General features: G+C 35.7%; 1 protein-coding gene across 2 annotated transcripts in view; it reads right to left on the reverse strand.

Moving 5' to 3' along the window:
• Positions 1–19,502, reverse strand: part of Nell1 (neural EGFL like 1) — a 761,263-nt gene that overhangs the window by 164,742 nt on the left and 577,019 nt on the right. For both annotated transcript variants that reach the window (XM_090347997.1, XM_090347996.1), the window contains exon 15: positions 13,406–13,501. In XM_090347997.1, coding sequence (XP_090204123.1) covers positions 13,406–13,501 — 96 coding nt within the window. The remainder of the gene's footprint in view (positions 1–13,405; positions 13,502–19,502) is intronic.

Raw genomic sequence — 19,502 nt, forward strand, 5'->3', positions numbered from 1 at the left:
CTTCATGTAATAAATTGATTTATAAATCAATTTATGTTCATGATAAATATATACCTGTGGACATATGCTACAAAAGGAAAAAATACTTATAAAGTTTCAGCGATTAGAAAAACAAGGAACATTTCAGTGTATAGAAATATAGTTAGGAAAAGGCTGGAATTGAAGGTTGATGTTTAGGAGAAGTAGATGAAGATAAACCTAGTGAGTTAAGTAGCTTTCTAACCACAAAAATCTTTATATATCACTCGTTACAATTTAGAATTTATGTTTTAAGAATGGAGGGAGTACTGAAAGGTTTTCTTAGCAAGGTATCACTTAATAAAATAATCTTCTAGGATGTCCCCTTCATAACTCAAACTATTTGGCTGAAATTCCTGCCAGCCACAGATAACTTCAGGATCTCTGTTAAACTGGAGACTGCTTTTACTTCACTGTGGCAGGATCTGCTTCTTTTAAACCAATACCAAATGAATGCTCAGAGCTTGTGATTTGATTCATCATAGTTTCAACACAAGTGAATATTACAAGCAATCACCTTTTCTAATCAGTAAATTCTATTAGGAGAGAGTGATGCAAATCCTAAGAGGTACATTCCTTCTAAGTGAAGCCATTGGCTTCGATTTCCTTTCCCTTCTCCCTGCCCGCTCCCCCAGTACTCTTTGAGAAAAGATTTATGATGAGTTAATAGAGAATGTTTGTAATTTCTGGACTCCAGTGGGTCATCACAGAACCCTGGGTTTACTTCATAGTCATTATGATTCTAGGACACAGGATTAAAAATGAATATGTGAGCCTGGTGCTATAGCTCGCACCTGTAATCTTAACTACTCAGGAGGCTGAGATCCGAGGATCAAGGTTCAAAGCCAGCCCAGGCACAAAAGGACCTCTGACCCTTATCTCCAATTAACCTCTAGAAAATGGGAAGTGGGGCTTGGCTCAGGGTAGGGCAGTAGCCTTGAGCTGAAGAGCTCAGGGACAGCACCCAGGCCAAGAAAAATCAAGCCCCATGAATCCCTAACTAACTAAATAAATAAATAAACAAAAAATAAACAAATAAATAAATGAACCAAACATCTGACTTTCACCATTCACTACTGTGGGGCTGCATGATCGGAAGCAAGAGCGGCTTGTCAGCTGTAGTTGGGAATTATTTTCTGCATTACTAGCTAGAACAGGTAATTCCTAACAACCTTCATTTATTTTCAGGTAAATGTCAATTGGTTAATAAGATTGGTTTCCTTTCCTAATGCCAAATGTATTAACATCTTTATGGAAGTGTGGGTTGAGAGCACTAATTTTAATACATACAAAAATATTCTATATTATACTTGTTCATGCCATCATTCCCTTTTTTCATCTTTTATGTTGTATTTATTTTTAGAGTCCATTAAATAAAGTTTTAATTTAAGTTATCACAGAAAATAAAAAGATTAGACAATATAAACTTGAAGATCTTTTATGCCTTTGTTTATTCATTTATCAAATAATTATTGTGAATAATATTGTTAATAATAATAATATTGTGAATAATTATTGTTAATAAACACTGGATATTTCCCCATTAGAGTTCTGGTAGATAAGGAGTCCCATATCCCTAAGTCTAAATCGTCACAACATTTATTTTTAAAAGAAATCATTTGCGCCCATAATAAACATTAACTGCATTGCAACTATAGGAATAGTCAATATCGTGTAAATGACAATCTTGCCAAGGGCTATCTACAAATTCAACGCAATACCCATCAATATCCCAATGTCATTCTTTAAAGAAATAGAAGAGGCAATCCAAAATTTCATATGGAATAGTAAAAGACCCCGTATAGCAAAAACACTTCTTAGCAGAAAGATCAGCCCAGAAGGAATTTCAATACCAAACTTTAGACTCTATTACAGAGCTATAATTATCAAAACAGCTTAGTACTGACACAAGAACAGGCCTGAAGACCAATAGAACAGAGCTGAAGACCCAGATATTAAACCACCGACCTATGGCCAACTAATCTTTGACAAGGGAGACAAAAAAAAAATAGAATGGAAGAAAGATAGCCTCTTCAACAAGTGGTGCTGGCAGAACTGGTTAAGCACCTGCAGAAAACTAAAGTTGGATCCTTCTTTGTCACCCTTCACTAGAATTAACTCCAAATGGATCAAAGACCTGGAGGTAAAAGCTGACACACCGAAAACTTTACAAGAAGGAATAGGAGATACACTAGGCCTCCTTGGCACAGGTCGAAACTTTCTTAATAAGGACCAAGAATCACAACAAATCAGAGAAAGGCTGGATAAGTGGGACTGCATTAAACTGCAGAGCTTTTGTATGGCAAAGGACATAGCTAGTAAACTAATTAGGAAGCCTACAGAGTGGGAGAAGATCTTCACCAACCATACTACAGACAAAGGCCTCATATCTAAAATATATCAACAGCTCAAAAAATTGAATCAATCCAAAACTAATCTCCAAGTAACAACCATCCTATTAAAAGATGGGCCAAAGACTTAAGAGTCTTCTCTGAAGAAGAAACAAAAATGACCTATAGTCACATGAAGAAATGCTCCACATCTCTGGTCATAAAAGAAATGCAAATCAAAACAACTCTAAGATTCCACCTCACTCCAGTTAGAATGGCCAGGATCAGGAAAATGAATAATAACAGATGCTGGAGGGGATGTGGCCAGGGGGGATCACTACTACACTGTTGGTGGGAGTGCAAACTCATTCAACCACTATGGAAAGCAGTATGGCAGTTCCTCAAAAGACTAAGCATAGAGCTCCCCTATGACCCATCAATTCCACTACTTGGCATTTACCTAATCATCCAGAAACAAGGACATACTAAACCCAGTAGCACAATGATGTTCATTTTAGCACTATTTACCATAGCAAAGATATGGAACCAACCTAGATGTCCCTCAGTTGATGAGTGGATCAACAAGATGTGGTATTTGTACACAATGGAATTCTATGCTGCTGTCAGAAAGAATGACTTTGCCCCATTTGTTAGGAAATGGAAAGACTTAGAAAAGATCATATTAAGTGAAGTAAGCCAGACTCAAAGGAACTTAGGCTCAATGGTTTTCCTCATTTGTCATGATCAGTAGAAACCTTGGGCTCTCCTAGGAGAGATCTGCAATAGAGCAAAACCTTGATACAAAAGGCCATATAGTAGGACACTAAATGAAAGGATCTCTAGGATAGAGAAACAAAACCCATATAATGAATGATTGTTGTTCTTAAGGAACTATGTTATCTCTCATCTCTTTTGCTGTCCCTTGGTTATCTCATATTGTTACAGTATCTCACTTTGTTACCTGATATATCGGATATATTTGTATTTGGTTATTTGAAATTGGATAGGGAAGGGGGGGAAAATGAGATGAGGGGTGGGGGTGGGAGGGAGGGAAATGGGGACCAAGACATGTGAAAGGGTATCAATGTATGGGAATTAATGCACCATCTATCTGGCAAATATAATGTATCCCTTTTATTAATTACAATAAAAGTATATGAAAAAAAGAAATCATTTGCACCCATAATAACCATTAACTGCATTGCAACTATAGGAATAGGCTTTGAAAATAATTTGAGGCCACTGAAAAAATCAAAAGTGAGAACTACTGTGGAGAAACACTGTTAGGAAAGCTACCAGTTCCACATAATATATATATTATATATATATATATATATATATATATGAGACCCTCACCAAAGCAGTCCTAAAGGAAAACACACCACTGTACATCCCCTATACAGAGAACACTGTAATTGATCCAGCAACGTGACACCATCTATTCTCCCAGAAAACTATCTTACTCTGCAGAAAGAGATTAAAAATTAAGGTAAGAAATGAAACAGAGGATTCTGCTTCCTACTACCTCCCAGTGACTTCCGAAACTGTGACAGGCAGGTAATGAAAGGAGAGAACATGTATTGAGCTTTCGTACAATATTCAACAAATTAATGACTAGACCATTTTTCCCAGAAGGTGCATCATATAGGTCTATCTGCCTATAAAATGTTGAGTCCATCAAACTTGTCATTTCTACTATTAATGTCCAGAGCTTATTGTGTTCTCATCAATGAAAATATTCTCCAATGAGGCAGTGTGGCTTTGGTATACATTTTATAAACCAAAGATCTAAGGCCCAGGAATTTTAAATCACTTCTCAGAATCACAGAGCTGGACCTCATAATCTAAGTCTTCTTCCAAAATTGATGTTCCTGATTACAAAGTATGTACATCTTTCATATAGTTTATCTAAAAAGACAGATTTTTAAGGATCCATAAAATAGCAAATCATAATTTATTTCACCAACTCTTTATTTCTATATCTATAGTACTATATTATTACATCTATAATACATTGTTTACAATATATTACTTAAAATGTTCATTTAACATACTACCTGTATCTTAAAAAAAACACTTCTATTTCTTACATTCTATACAACACAAATGTTGAAAAGAATGCAAAACTCATACAAATAATCAAAGAGGGTATTATGGTTCATTACTCACATAATTTACTTGGATTGCAGTTAACACACCAACATACATACCTTTGCAATGTCTGATAAAAGACTATGAACCACTCAAAAGATTTTACCTGGTGGGGTATTATCATTATACATAGGAAAGTTTCGGTTCTCTCAAGTCATACGGCAAAGAAATAGTGGCATCTGATGGAATCCAGTTTTCCCAGTATCAGTTTGAGTTTTAGAATATTTATCTTTCCTGAATAAATTTGAGGAGTCAACAAAGAGCTAAAGAAATATTTGTAGAAAGACAAGTAGGATAGGCTTTTCAATCATATTAAGTGAAGTAAGCCAGACTCAAAGGAACATAGGCTCAATGGTTTCTCTCATTTTTCATAATCAGTAGAAACCTTGGGCTCTGAGCAGAGATTTACAATAGACCAAAACCTAGATACATAAGGCCATATAGTATGATGCTAAATGAAAGGTCCTCCAGGAAATAGAAACAAAAGCCATATAATATATTGTATACATGCTTATTTGGTTATTTGAAATAGGATAGGGAAGGGGGGATAACAAGATGAGGGGCGGGGTGGAAGGAGGGAAATGGGGACCAAGACATGAGAAAGAGTATCAATGTTTGTGAAGTAATGCACCTTCTATCTGGTGAATATAATGTAAGGCTTCTATTAATTACAATAAAAATATAGAAAAAATAAGGTCTCAGATCTGCCTAAAACACCTATAGTTCTCAATAATTCACTAAGAATTTCATATTAAATTTTCCCTTTCAACCCTGAGAGATGGAAAATAAACAATGCTAATATTTCTGAGTCTCAATGTTAACTAAGTATCAATGTGGGTGATGTAATGCACCTTCTATCTGATGAATATAATGTAACCCTTCTATTAATTACAATAAAAATAAATGAAAAAATACTGCACAATACTTTATATTACCTACAATATATATTAGTCCAAGTTTCACATCACAGAAGTAGCAAATATCATAACTCAGTCCTTTTACCTTCAGTTTAATAGTTTAATATTTTCACTACCTGGGTGGTATCTCCGATCTCTATTCCAAATCCCCGTTTGTGAACAAAAGGCATTGCTTCCTGAAGTCGTATTGAAATAACTTTCAAACCTGTTCTTTGTAAAGAATGAAAATAGGTATTTTTTCCATATGTCTAATAATAAATAATGGTCTGGCAGGATGAAAGCAAGGTTATAATATTACCTCCAACATGATTCTGAGAATTGAGTGGCAACTTCATTTTGGAGCCAGGAGTTGAATTGTTAGCTGAACTTCTGCATCATAGCCAAAAGAAGGGAGTTGAGTAGGTGAAATTGAAGAAAGAAGGGGACACTGAACCTCAGATGCTCTAGAAATGAACCCTCTCTGTAGTGATGGATTTGGAAGGTCCGTTCAAAGACTCTCTTCTAGCAGACTTAATTTCTAGAAACAACTAGAGCAAAAGTTCTCCAGACAAATTCTCATTTCATTTATCTCTCCTCCCTCCTTTTCTCCCTCCCACTCCCCCTCCTTTCCTCCCTCCCTTTCTTCCTTCCTACATCCCTCCCTCCCTCTCTCCCTTCTTTGATGGGAAAATACTAAAATCAAACTACATTTTACTTTAGTGAACTTTCAAGAAACATATACAGCCATCCTCTAGTAGTGAAATTCAGAGAAATCTAAAAGTTTCCTGTTCCTCTTTATAAAAGATGACACAAAGGTCTAAACATTTCTTTCTATAAATCTGTGCAACTAAATTAGTGAAACTAATAATAAATGTTACTATAAACTATCCAGGAATTGGGGGCTAATATCCATTTTTCTAGCTACTAAAGAGGTTGGGATCAGTCTGATAAGTTGATTGGTCAAACTCTAGAAATGCTTACTTCCAATTAACCAGGAAAACTCAGAACTGAAACTCAAAACCTGAAGTTAAGTATACAAAGCCCTAACTCAAGTACAAGTACCATCATAAAAGAAAGCAAATGAAACCAAGCCAAAGGAAATGAAGAATTAAGTTTCCTTTTGATTTCTAGTCATGTGACACTGGTTATTTGTTTATTGTTTATGAACTTTCAATTCTTTGCAGAGAAACACAAGATAGCTGTCTTTGATTATCTGAACCATGGATTCATATCTGATCCATGGTATTTGAAAAGTTTATATATGATCTCACGTTGTTCACATTAGACAACACAAAATCTTTCTCTTGCTAGTTTAAGTCTTAGTATTGTCCCACCCTTGCATGCACACATGTGTGCGCGCGCATGTGCGCGTGCACACACACACACACACACACACACACACACTTGTCATTGACTGAGAAGATACTAAATGTTGGAGGCATCCTGGGAAAGTACAATTTGAGAAGCATTACATCCCTCTCTTGACTGTATGAACTTAAAGAGCTATTTTTACATTCTTCCTTCTTATTGCTTTCCTCTTAGTTCTTAGATACCTGGGGAGGAAATAGAAATATTCTCTGCTCTGTTGAGAGATTGAAACTATTATCCATGTCTTTTTTTTAATGATTCCTAACCTCTCTTGCCCAAGAAATAGAGATCATCCTACCTATCACAAGTAGATAAATGTCAACAGGAATCTCTCCAAATAAGAACAAGATTTAAAATGTGAAAAAGTACAGAATTCCTTGTTTTCTAATCCATTTTTAAGCCTGATAAATGGGCAATATACTCTAGGTGAACCATGTATTTACAAGGAGTTATTTAGAAGTCTCTGAGGCACAGGAAAACAATAAAATAAATTATACTGTAAAAAGTCATTTCCCTTTAGGAAAGGTTTACAAAACAAAACAACAAAATAAAAAACAACAGAACAATGTTATTTGTGTCTCATTTAGAGTCTCTTCATTTCTAGCTTTGAAAAAGTCATTACTTATTACAAACATAGTTTCATGGTTATTATTGAAAAAAGCAAAGATACAAGGAAAGCAGCAAAATAGAATAATAATTATATTGTGAATGAATGGTGCGGTTAAAGATACTTACTGGGCTTTCCAAGTTTTAAGAGACCATTAAAGGTTCAATGGTCATGAAAGTTTATAAAATATGTTAGTCTACAACTTGAAAATTTCTGTCTAGCTCTCAAACTCTGATCCACCAGATTCAGATTATTTGATATATACAACTGTATTTATACATTTGCAATAAATGCACTTCAAAAGAGAGACTGTACAATGCAGTTGTCTGACTTACACTTGCCTGATTTACACTTGCCTGAAGACCCAGGTTCAATTCCTCGATACCACATACATAGTAAAAGCAGGAAGTGGTGCTGTGGCTCAAGTGGTAGAGCACTAAACCTTTAGAAAGCCCAGGCCCTGAGTTCAAGCCCCAGGACTGGCAAAAAAAAAAAGCTATGTTCTTCTTCTTCTCTCTCTCTCTCTCAATCTCTCTCTCTTTCTGTTTCTCTCTCTTCTCTCTCTCTATGTATCTATGTGTGTGTGTATATATATATATTTTAACACACATTCATATATATATGAATATATATTCATATATGTATATTCATATATATATGAATGTGTGTTAAAATGTTCTTCGACTAAAAAAAGATAAAAAACTGTCTTCCTTCAGGGAGCACATGACTTAGAGTTACAAGTTACGTGGTTGAGTTATGAATCCCAGCATATACTCCATCAAAGTGTGTGAGTAGATACAGATTCTGACACCTTTGGTTTTCAGGGAATAAGGAAATTCTCCCCATAAACCATAGGATGGATATCAGCCTGATTCTAAAGTTTTTAATTTCAATTAGTGATGAGTACTTCCAAAATAATCCAAGGGGTCCTTTTAAACATTTATTTTTAATCTAAAAATGTTTGAAATTTCTCTTTAACTATTGCACAGCATAGAGATTCACTTATCTTTATGTAGGCATATCAGCACATATGTATATGTATACATATAATTTTAATACATTTTAAGATAATTCATGTTTGCTAGAGAAAAGGAAAGAAAATCAAAATAGAGAAATACTGTCAACTCTGCCCAACAGGAGTTTCACCATCCCTGGATTCAAGTAGCCGTGGATTGAAAAATCATCTGTACTGAACATGTACAGATTTCATCTGCAGATTATAATATTATAGTCTTGTCATATTCCATAACCAATACAGTAACACAGTTATTTATATATTTTAACACACGTAAATGCTATATGGAGGTCAGAAGTTCTTTCTTTCTTTCTTTCTTTCTTTCTTTCTTTCTTTCTTTTCTTTTCTTTTCTTTCCTTCTTTATTGCCAGTCCTGGGGCTTGAATTCACCCAATTCTATTTCATGGCCAGTTAATACTTTCCTGGCTTAGGGTAGACTTTTGATTTTACAATGGAAAAAAATCTAAGAGAATTGTGCTTTGTTTAGCTTTGTTTACATTTTGTTTTATATTGGGCTACTATACAGCCTTGTAGCATCATACCATTTTGACTTCTAGCTTGAGGAGAGAGGTCTGACTTAAAACCATTTTCCACCTAAAGCTACTCTTCCTCATGCTTTTTTACTACTTATCTCCCATCTCTCCATATCTCTTTGTGTTTGCTTTTTCCTTTTTGGTCCTGGTAATGAAACTGAGGACCTTGCAATACTCAGTTATATCCTCAGTCTTTCATCTCATGTTTTATTCATTTCCATGTTAACTGTGAATGCAAACCAAGCTAAAATCAGAGAGAAGAAACAAACAGTAGAAAAGAACTAATGAAGTATACTGTAGACAAACCAACAGATATAAACCATTCATGAACAGAACTGTCAAAACATAAAGTCTGACAAAATCTAATCAATAGAAAACAAATGAAGAGTTTGATCTTTGTGTTCCATTCCAAGCATGAGTACAACTGTGAATGTCATTATGTTCCAGATGGACATTTTCTATACAAAATGATTTCAGCAAATCATATTAAGTGAAGTAAGCCAGAGGAACATAGGCTCAATTGTTTCCCTCATTTGTCATAATCAGTAGAAACCTTGGGTTTTCCTAGCAGAGATTTACAATAGCGCAAAACCTAGATACATAAGGCCATATAGGATGACACTAAATGAAAGGACCTCTAGGATATAGAAACAAAAGCCATATAATGAATGATTGTTGTCCTTAAGGTACTATGTTAACTCTCATCTCTTTTGCTGTCCCTTGGTTATCTCATATAGTTACAGTATCTCACTTTGTTATCTGATATATTGGATATATTTGTATTTGGTTATTTGAAATTGGATAGGGAAGGGGGAAAACAAAATGAAGGGTGGGGGTGGGGGGGAGGGACATGGGGACCAAGCCATGAGAAAGGGTATCAATGTATGTGAATTAATGCACCTTCTATCTGGCAAATATAATGTAACCCTTCTACTAACTACAATAAAAATATATGGAAAAAAAAGAAAGGACCTCCAGGATATAGAAACAAAAGCCATATAATGAGTGACTGTTGTCCTTAATGTACTATGTTATCTCTCATCTCTTTTGCTGTCCCTTGGTTATCTCATATTGTTACAGTATTTCAGATTGTTATCTGATATATTGGTTAGTTGAAATCGGATAGGGAAGGGGGGAAAAAAAGATGAGGGGCGGGGATGGGGGGAGGAAAATGGGGACCAAAACATGAGAAAGGGTATCAATGTATATGAAGCAATGCACCCTCTATCTGGTGAATATAATGTAACCCTTCTATTACTTACATAAAATATATGGAAAAATGATTTCGGGGGTAGAACTCAATGCAACTGAATTTTGCATGAGCAATAACTAAAATCAAGAATATATGTGACCATAAGAAATATAAGATTCACTTACATTTGGTCTCAACATGTGACCAAAGTTGGGGCTACATGTAAGTGAATCCTAGATGACACAAAGGAGGTTATGTAGCTATTCCTAATTTACACCAAACAAAAGATTTAGTATAATCATGCTTTAGGACATTCACAATGTATTTGCATTTTTCCTTTGCCACTCTAATTCTCAAGACATTCAGCATCACTGGAAGGCAGGTAGTCTTGCTTTATGTGTTTATTGGTAATAATCTCCATGACAACATACTTTAGACCTGACATAGCATGGACTTAATACTTGCCTTATTATTCATCTATACCTATTATCCATTGTGCACAACTGATTGGAAAAACATTTGCTTCTTTTTTTCCATGAAAATGCTCATAGGATTAGGTACGAGATTGGCCACTGTGAAAGGGATTGATTTTGCTACAGATAAAAATGTCACATGAAGAGAAAGCTTTTTGTTTCAATTTTAATGTGTTTTTTTCCCACATGAGGATTATTGAAGTACTGAATACTATATAATGACTACCTGCAACTTCAAGATTTTTCTAGAAACCAATGGCTTCTCTATGTCAATTGATTCATCTTCTAATCTTGATTTTTTTGTTTTATTATATATTTTATTGCTCCACATGAAGGATCAGAGTGTAAGGAATGATTCAATCTCAATTTACTGACTGGAGAAAAGAATGAAGGAAACAACACATCTACAATGCATAAGATATCAGACTAAATATTTCCTATGGACACTACTGATCACAGGGCCTGGTTAGACCCTCCCCGCTCCATTGTATATAATGTAAAAAGAGTAAGAACTTTCCTGTAGATACTCTAGTGGAATATTGCAATAAATACAGGTGCTCATGGAAATACAGATTTGTTGACCCACCACTTTTATTATTACTCCATTTGTCCAAGATGACAGTTCAGTAATCTGGAGTTCGGAAATCCAGATACTACATTTTGTTTGTTTGTTTGTTGGTTGGTTGGTTGGTTGGCTAGTCCTGGGGCTTAAACTGAGCTCCTTGGTGCTGTCCTTAAGTTTCTTTTGTTCAAGCTTAGCCCTCTACCACTTGAGCTCAGTGCCGCTTCTGGCATTTTTTGAACAGTTCCTTGCAGATAAGAATCTTCCAAATGTTACTTCCTGGACTGGTTTTGAGCCACAATCCTCAGATCATGAGCCACCAATACCCAGTGCAGGTACTGCTTTTAAGAAACAGATGCTGGCTTCCTGGGTTCTATGCTCAGATGTCATAGTTACAGAACTTACTGACTCACCCTAGATAAATTTTGGATTGCCATTTACAAAATAGAAGCAAAAAGATCTACTATTTTTTTTCTTTCTCTTGATATTAGAATATTCACTGAAAATTCTGATATATAATTAGCACATAATGAATGGCATTTTATTGCTAACACTAGCTGCCATCATTGTCATTATAGTCAGCACAATGATTTGCCTATCAAACCTTAGATATTCATTTTAGAGAAATACAGGAGTCCTAGAAGCACTAATGAGAACCCTTTAGATTTTTTTTTCATTTTAGAAAATTTAATTATAGTTAAATGTGCTGCAATAATGGCCTGTATGCTAAGCTACCATTAAGTTTCTGTGCTTTTGGCGAGCATTCTTAAGCTCCATGTGGTAATTCTCTCACATTGCTCAGAGGCACTACTTGGCACTTTTATTTTAAAGGACAAACCATTTAATTATTCTGATTTAATAAATGTGATTTGGTTCATCAAAATAATGAAAATACAAAAGTAATGCTGAAAATGTTGCCCAATTAATTCTTTGTTAAATAATTTATATATAGTTTTGACATAATTTTAAAAGGATCGGGCTCCTTTACAAATAAATTGGGAGTGTGGCCTAGTGATAAAGTGCTTACTTAGTATGCACAAAGCCCTCGGTTTGATTCGTTGGTACCATATATACAGAAAAAGCTGGAAGTGGTGCTGTGGCTCAAGTGGTAGAGTGCTAGCCTTGAAGAAGCTCAAGGACAAGTGCCCAGGCCCTGAATTCAAGCCTCACGACTGCCAAATATTTGCATACATATATACAATATATTTATTTATATGTATATTTGTATATACGTTTAGATGTGGTTAAATGTATTATGTTGCTCTTAGTAGATTTCAATAAATAGGCTCATTTTGAACTTATTACCTAAGTAATAACTTTTAAACATGAAGGAGAGAAAATAGCTCCTCTGTTTATATACTCAGTATCAGATAATCGCTTCCTCATTTAATAGTAGGGTTATAACAACTTATTTCTGTTTTACAATGCTGTGCTGTCATATGTATCAAGAATGATATCAAGACTCTGAAAAACACACAAAGCAGTGTTTTCAGTGTGTTCAGTCTCATAAAAGGAATGGAAAGAGGAGATTTATCTGTTTATTTTATGTAGCATAAACCCCTGGTTTACATTGACACATACATTGATATAAACATTAAAGTTCATGGATACACAGGTAGGGCCTTCTCAATCAGTAAGACAGTTGTATCCATTTCAAGTGTAAACATTACATTTATTGCCAACAGAAAAGTACACACAATGGAATTGTACTAATACTAATTGGTTTGTATTATCAGGTCCATGAATGATAATGTCCCTAATAAACCAATATTAGAATAAAATTCCAAGCATGCCATTAAATCTGCTGCTGAAGTTATTTAATATGCTTTTTGTTTCAAGGAGTATGTTCTGCTAATCTAGATTCTGTTGACACAGCAGATTGTTATAACTCTATTGCACTTGTGTAGAGCTACCCAACTGATGATAACTGGGGCAGGCCAGTTCATCAGGTTTTATCTCTAATTAGCACTAAAAGACGCACACTGTAAAGTCTAGCAGAGAAAAGACTTGACCTTGCTAAATTAAATACATTGAACTGAGGGCAAATGAAGCTCTAAGTTCAGAAGGAGGAAGGCTATTATGCAGTAATCAAAAGGTATCTACTTTGAGAGAGCCATGCAATCACCCACCACCAAAGCACAATATGTGAAGTCACTTCACAGAAACCTATCCCCAGAGAGGAGCTTCACTTGTTCTGATTCAGTTCCCTCTCCTCATTCCCCCTCCCCATATATTTCTGCTCCCATGCAGCCAAGGTTACCTTTCTCACAGTGGCTTCCTGTGAATCCAGGTGGACAGACACACTTGTTAGGAGCCACGCATGTTCCACCATATCTGCAGCCCTGTTCACAAAATGCTGTGGGGAAGAATGAAACATTTCGCTTACACAACAAAGCCAGGAGTTGCTATTTACTGTTTACTATGAGTTAGTATGCTTACATTCTCTACTGTAATACCTGTTTATTGACTTTTTTTTTTGGCCATTCCTGGGCTTGAATCCAGGGCCTGAGCACTGTCCTTGGGCTTTCGCAGGGCTAGAATACTACCACTTGAGCCACAGCACCACTTCTGGCTTTTTTCCTGTGTATGTGGTACCAAGGAATTGAATCCGGGCCTTTGTGTATGCTAGGTATGCACTCTACCACTAGGCCAAAACCCTGGCCCCATTGAGTTTTATTAATGCTAGTCCTGGGGCTTGGAAAATACTGCTCATGAGCTTTTTTACTCAAGGTAGTACTCTACTACTTGAGCTATTTAACTCCACTTCAAGATTAATGGTGTTTAATTGGAGATAGGAGTCTCATGGACTTTCCTACTCTGGCTAGCTTCAAACCACAATCTTCAGGTCTCAACCTAGTATCACAAGCCAAAGCTATTTGTTTACGGTTGTAAGTATATTTACATTTTGAAATAAAGGTATATTTAAAAATTTCCATACCCCCAAATAGATAAATAATAATAGTACTGGTTAATGAGAAAGTACTCAGAATAATGAAAGGACATATAGTTTCACACATGAGGCTGTGGTAGGTTAAGTGGCAGATAGTATTAGAAGCTATCCTTGGTAGTAATATAATTAACTTACTTGAAGTCAAGGAGGATAAATTCAGAAGGTAGAAAAAGTACAGTAACACTGAAGGCAAAGCATTTTTAATGCTCAGTGTTTTATCACGTATTGCAATACATAACATTTTATGATGACATATATTTCAAAAAGGAATCTGGGGATTTAACCAGATTTTTAACAATATCATAAATTAACCCATTAATTTTGAAAATTTAAGTAATATTTTGGCAATAAAATAATAGTGCCTTATCCTGACAGCTATGATGCTTGGCTTATCTCAAATTAGTCCTTTTAAGAAAAATGCCTCAGTGTGGGAAATCCCATGTGGACTTCATATGGACCTGATGATAAACCTTGTAAAGTTATCCTAACTCCACCCCAGTTACCCTTTCCTAATCAGGTTGGTACTCCTTATCATAGACTTTCACAGCATTGCAACACACACCTCTACCTGGCAGTATTAAATACAATTGTGCATTTATGCATAATTGTTTACCACATCTGTCTGATCCATTGGATGGCAAAATCAAAACAGACAAGAAGCATAAATTGTTCTTGCTTGCCCTTGTATTCTAATCTCAGTATTTATCATATAGTAAATACTCAAAGATATTTGAGCATTTTCACTCTTCATTTCAGAGATTGTTGAGTTAGAATAAACAATTCTTTGTCAGTCCCATCCAGATTAATTTATTATCAATTGCTGCTAAATTCAGTACACTATTATCAATTATACTATTATTGTGAATTATTATTAAATTCAGCATACTAGTCAACAAAAATAACAAAATTTCTTAGTAAATCTCATGACTGAAACAACTAACCCTGAAATCTTTTACTCACTTGAGAAATAGGTGAATAAATGTTGTAAATTTTAATTGTAGCTGGAAAATATCACCAAGGAAAAATGTCATGGTTTTGTCATCATCACACACTTAATATTAGTTGAGCCAACATAATAAGAGAAAAGCACCAGATGTGTTCAAATATTAGAGTACCAGTCTGACTATAGAGGCTTTCTCACATTGTCATTGCCCATATTATTTAATATCCATTGGGGGTATATTCTTTGGGGCTGAAAGTATCAGTCATTGGTAGATACTTGCTTATCATAACGCAAGCCCTATGTTCAAAAACTCAATACCACTATATATGTAGTACATATCTTGGGATTCAAAAACCATTTCTTATTCCTAGTATCCCAATATACTTAGACTATACATAATGCTACCTGCACAACATCTATCTCATTAGTTTGCCATAGAATCTGAAATAGATATAAGCATATTTATCTGCAAACTCTTACAAAATCACACATTGTGAGCTCTGGCCACTGGCATTCTCAATTATATATATATGTTTCATATGTTTATTTAAATATATTATATTTATATAGATGTATATATATAGTATAACTGCCTCAAAGTTAGTAACATACTGCATTTTCACAAGCTACAAATGACCACTGGAAAGCTAACAAAGTAAGAGCTTCAAATACTGGCAAAAGAGAGAAAGGGTATGAAAATGGAAATTGGCTTCTTAGTGTTCAAAGAAGCAGGTTTCCATGGGTTCTGCAGAACTGAAGCAGAGGGGTTAAAGTTCATGGTGGGTATGTACTTCTCACTTCACTCCAGCCCATAAATGGGAATAATAATAGGAATATTTCTGCAGAAATCATGAGGTGTTTTTTTTACAATATACAATGATGGTACAAATGTCAATATAGGCCTATGGAGAAAAGAAAGGCAACATCTCTCTGGACTTTCAGATGCTGTTTGTCACAGGTAGTGTTGCTGCCATGACTTTGCAGGATACACTGGGAACCAATCAGCTTAATACTGACTATATAATCTCATGTGACAGGGTTTAAACTTCCCCATACATGGGTTAATGCAGCCTTGTTATTGGTACTTAGCTTAGTTTCTAAAAAAAAAAAAAAGTATCATTGGCCCTTATTGTGGAATTATCTGTTAAGTGCTATTGTTTCCCTTTTAAAAAATGGTGAAAATGAGCCTGAGTATCAAATGTCTTAAGACTGCATAGGATCTACCTGGAAGAGCCAGGATTCAAGCTACTTCATGTCTTCCTTCAAAATCTGGTAATTCTCGAATAGGTTCCAATGCAGGGCCAGTAGCAGACTAAAAATCTACATCTTCCACATCATTATAAGATTTTAGGTACATACTAGCAACCCAGTTTGTTAGTTGAGACAGGAGTTTCAATAACTTTCTGCCCTGTCTGGCCTTGAATTTCAGTCTTCCCCAATTTTCATATCCCAATAGCTGAGATTGTAGGTATGTAGAAAGCTAAAGAAAAAGACCAAAAAATTAAAACAAAAATGCAGTCAGATTACAAAAGTTCTATTAAAGAATTGGTGCCAAGGATTGTTCAGGATCACGTAACTATTAGGCATTCTTTCTTTTATCTGAGCCATGTCACATTATTCATAAACCTAGGCACATACCATTTTATAAATTAAATTTACCTATAATGACAAAGGAATTCATTACCTACTTGAGACTTAGTGGATATGACAGGTAGATTAAAAAAAATACAAAACCCAATAAAGAAGAACTGTATCATCCAAAACTTAAATTCCTTTAGGGAAATCATACTTAATGTAAACTTCCTTTGTGTATCTCATAAAAATAAACTATGTCTTAGTCTAAAGATTGTGGAAGGACTATTTGCATCTGGATATTTATTCTATGATTAGTTAACTATCAATCTAGTATTTCAAAGAAAAGGATTATAATAGTTAAGGTTCCTTAAACTTTCACTTGTTCGTAACAGAAACATAAAGCCAGTTTGTCACTGCATTGCTTTCCTAGGGTAGGGAGAGATGGGCTATCGAACAGCGTTATCCAGGATCCTTGCTCTAGATTTATCAGCAAATTGTTTCCAGTCTATGTATCTCAGTTTTCTACAGAACAAAGAAATAATGATCAACAACTGTAATCACCACATCATGAAAATTACATCAAACTCCTACTACATTCTGCAAAAGATGTGGAAGAACTGGAAGTGATGGGTGGTTTTTTGTTTGTTTGGGGCTATTTTTTTGTTTGTTTTATCACTAGAAATTTTCTTTACCAGATCATAATCCTATGACAAAGCAGCAGTGAGCAAAGCAGACTCAGTCCCTCTGCCATGAGTTTATTGTTTACTAAAGACTCATCACTACCCCTCTCTTTTCTTGATGACATGGATGGCACTATGGGGTTTGCCATAGAACTTGTAGGCAAACCCAGAAAGACTTAGGTACCATGGATTTGTGACTTAATGTGTTGCCTGTGTGTCATTCACTATCCAGAACCTGAAGCACAGCAAAACTAGATTGTATATATATATATATATATGTATAATGAGATTACAAACCTCAATCTGTTATTTTATTGACATGTTATTAATGTACTGCCCTAGAGGGGATGGTTGATTCAATCAACTCTAAAAGGGTATGCTTCTGGGTTTTTGTTGTTGTTGTTGTTGTTGTTGTTGTTTGAAAGGGCTCTTTCCATTGTGCAAACAAATGAAATCTCAGGTTTGGGGTTGACAAGAGATTTAATCTATTCAAAGTTTTATATTTGAATAAATCGCAGCATGGGAAATAAATGAGGACACTCTAAGAAAGTGGGATTTAGGTTCTAAGTTTGTGGACACCAAGAATCCTCATCGTGAGCTAAATTCAAAAACCGCAGTTGTCCACTAATAACAAGTAAAAGCTCTTCACATTCTGAACACTTCTCATGATCTTCCAAAATATATTTACCTCCTAGGGATACCATGGAAGCCTGAGAAGAAATTACACAAGTTCTGGCACAATCTGCTAGTAGGAAATCCTGTCCTAGAGGAGGCACTGCCCTTTGGTTCGTTCTGGACTATTGTCAACCCACATTCCTCTGTTTCCAAAGGAAGAGAACTATCATAATGATGCTTTCCTCCTTAGCAAAACAGGAGAATGCACCTTGTGGTCACAAGTTGGCAAAGGGTGCATTACTAGCTTAATTTTCTGCAGTGCATTTAAGACGCTGTGGGCCAAAATGTGAACAGTGGTGGGAATAAATAACTTAGCTCTAATTTTACACAATTAAGAAAATTAAAGGTCTTTGGGAGCAGAAGTCTGTTACTTTAACCCTCTTTTCCACTCCACCATGTATTGCCCCTCAACTTTCCCTCTAAACACAAGCTTTAAATTGAGAGAAAAGATAAGAGTGAAAAACCAATTGAAAAGATAGTCTATGCTTGATTCTGGCTCATGCTCAGAATTCTGGCTATTCAAGAGGCTGAGATGTAGATATTGAAATATGAAGCCCAGAGTGAGTAAATTAACCAACAAAAAGCTGGGAAGGGAAGGTGTGGCTCAAGTGGTAGAGCACCAGCCCTAAGCATGAAAATTCAAATGAGAAACCTGCCACCAGTGATTCTTGATTGTAATCCTATCTACTCGGGGACTGAATGTGAGGATTGCAATTCTAAGCCAGTCCAGTTAGGAAAAGTGATTTCCAATTAACCAGCAAAAAGCTAGAAGTGAGGCTATAGTTCAAGTGGTGGCATGCTAGTCTTGAGCATAGAAACACAGGGACAACATCTAGGCCCAAGATTAAACCCAGGACCCGTACACACACACACACACACACACACACACACACACACACACACACACACACACGCGCGCCAAGCAAAAGCATGGCTTATAATAATACATTGCATACTTTGCTATTTAATTTTGCACCTTAAAATCACTTTCAATACGATCCCTTACTGTTTTTCCTACAGCAGTGCCAATGTCTTCAACAGTAGCAGTCTTAGCCAGTGCTAAATTTCCTTCCTGGAAACTAAATGACACCACTGTAGTAAACACCTGAGGTGGCTAATGCCACCTTACAGCCTTACAGCCATACTATGCGTTCATCACACAACACACATCACGCAGGAACATTGGCTTAAAAAGTCACAAGCTCTATAAACGGTTATGCTGCTATTCAGTGGCTTCCTGGGTTTAGGGTCGAGTCGTAACTGCAGCACTAATCTGTCTCCATTTAGTACTTTGCTTCCCACTGTGTGTATAGCCTGCATTTGATGCTGAGGAATCTTCCATTAGACACAAAAATTGTGCTTGTCTTCCAAAGCTCAATATCTAGGAGCAGAGAGCGACACAGATAAGACAAGGCATAATAAATTGTGACAAATCTTACAGAAGCAGCATGAACAAAGCTCTGAGAGAATGGAGAGGTACATATGATTAATTGTGCCTTTTGGACCCAGGGAAAGCTTGGCTGCAGACCTGGCA

Source organism: Megascapheus bottae, chromosome 16 (genome assembly GCF_031878675.1).
Source record: "Megascapheus bottae isolate mThoBot1 chromosome 16, mThoBot2.hap1, whole genome shotgun sequence".
Classification (NCBI taxonomy): domain Eukaryota; kingdom Metazoa; phylum Chordata; class Mammalia; order Rodentia; family Geomyidae; genus Megascapheus; species Megascapheus bottae.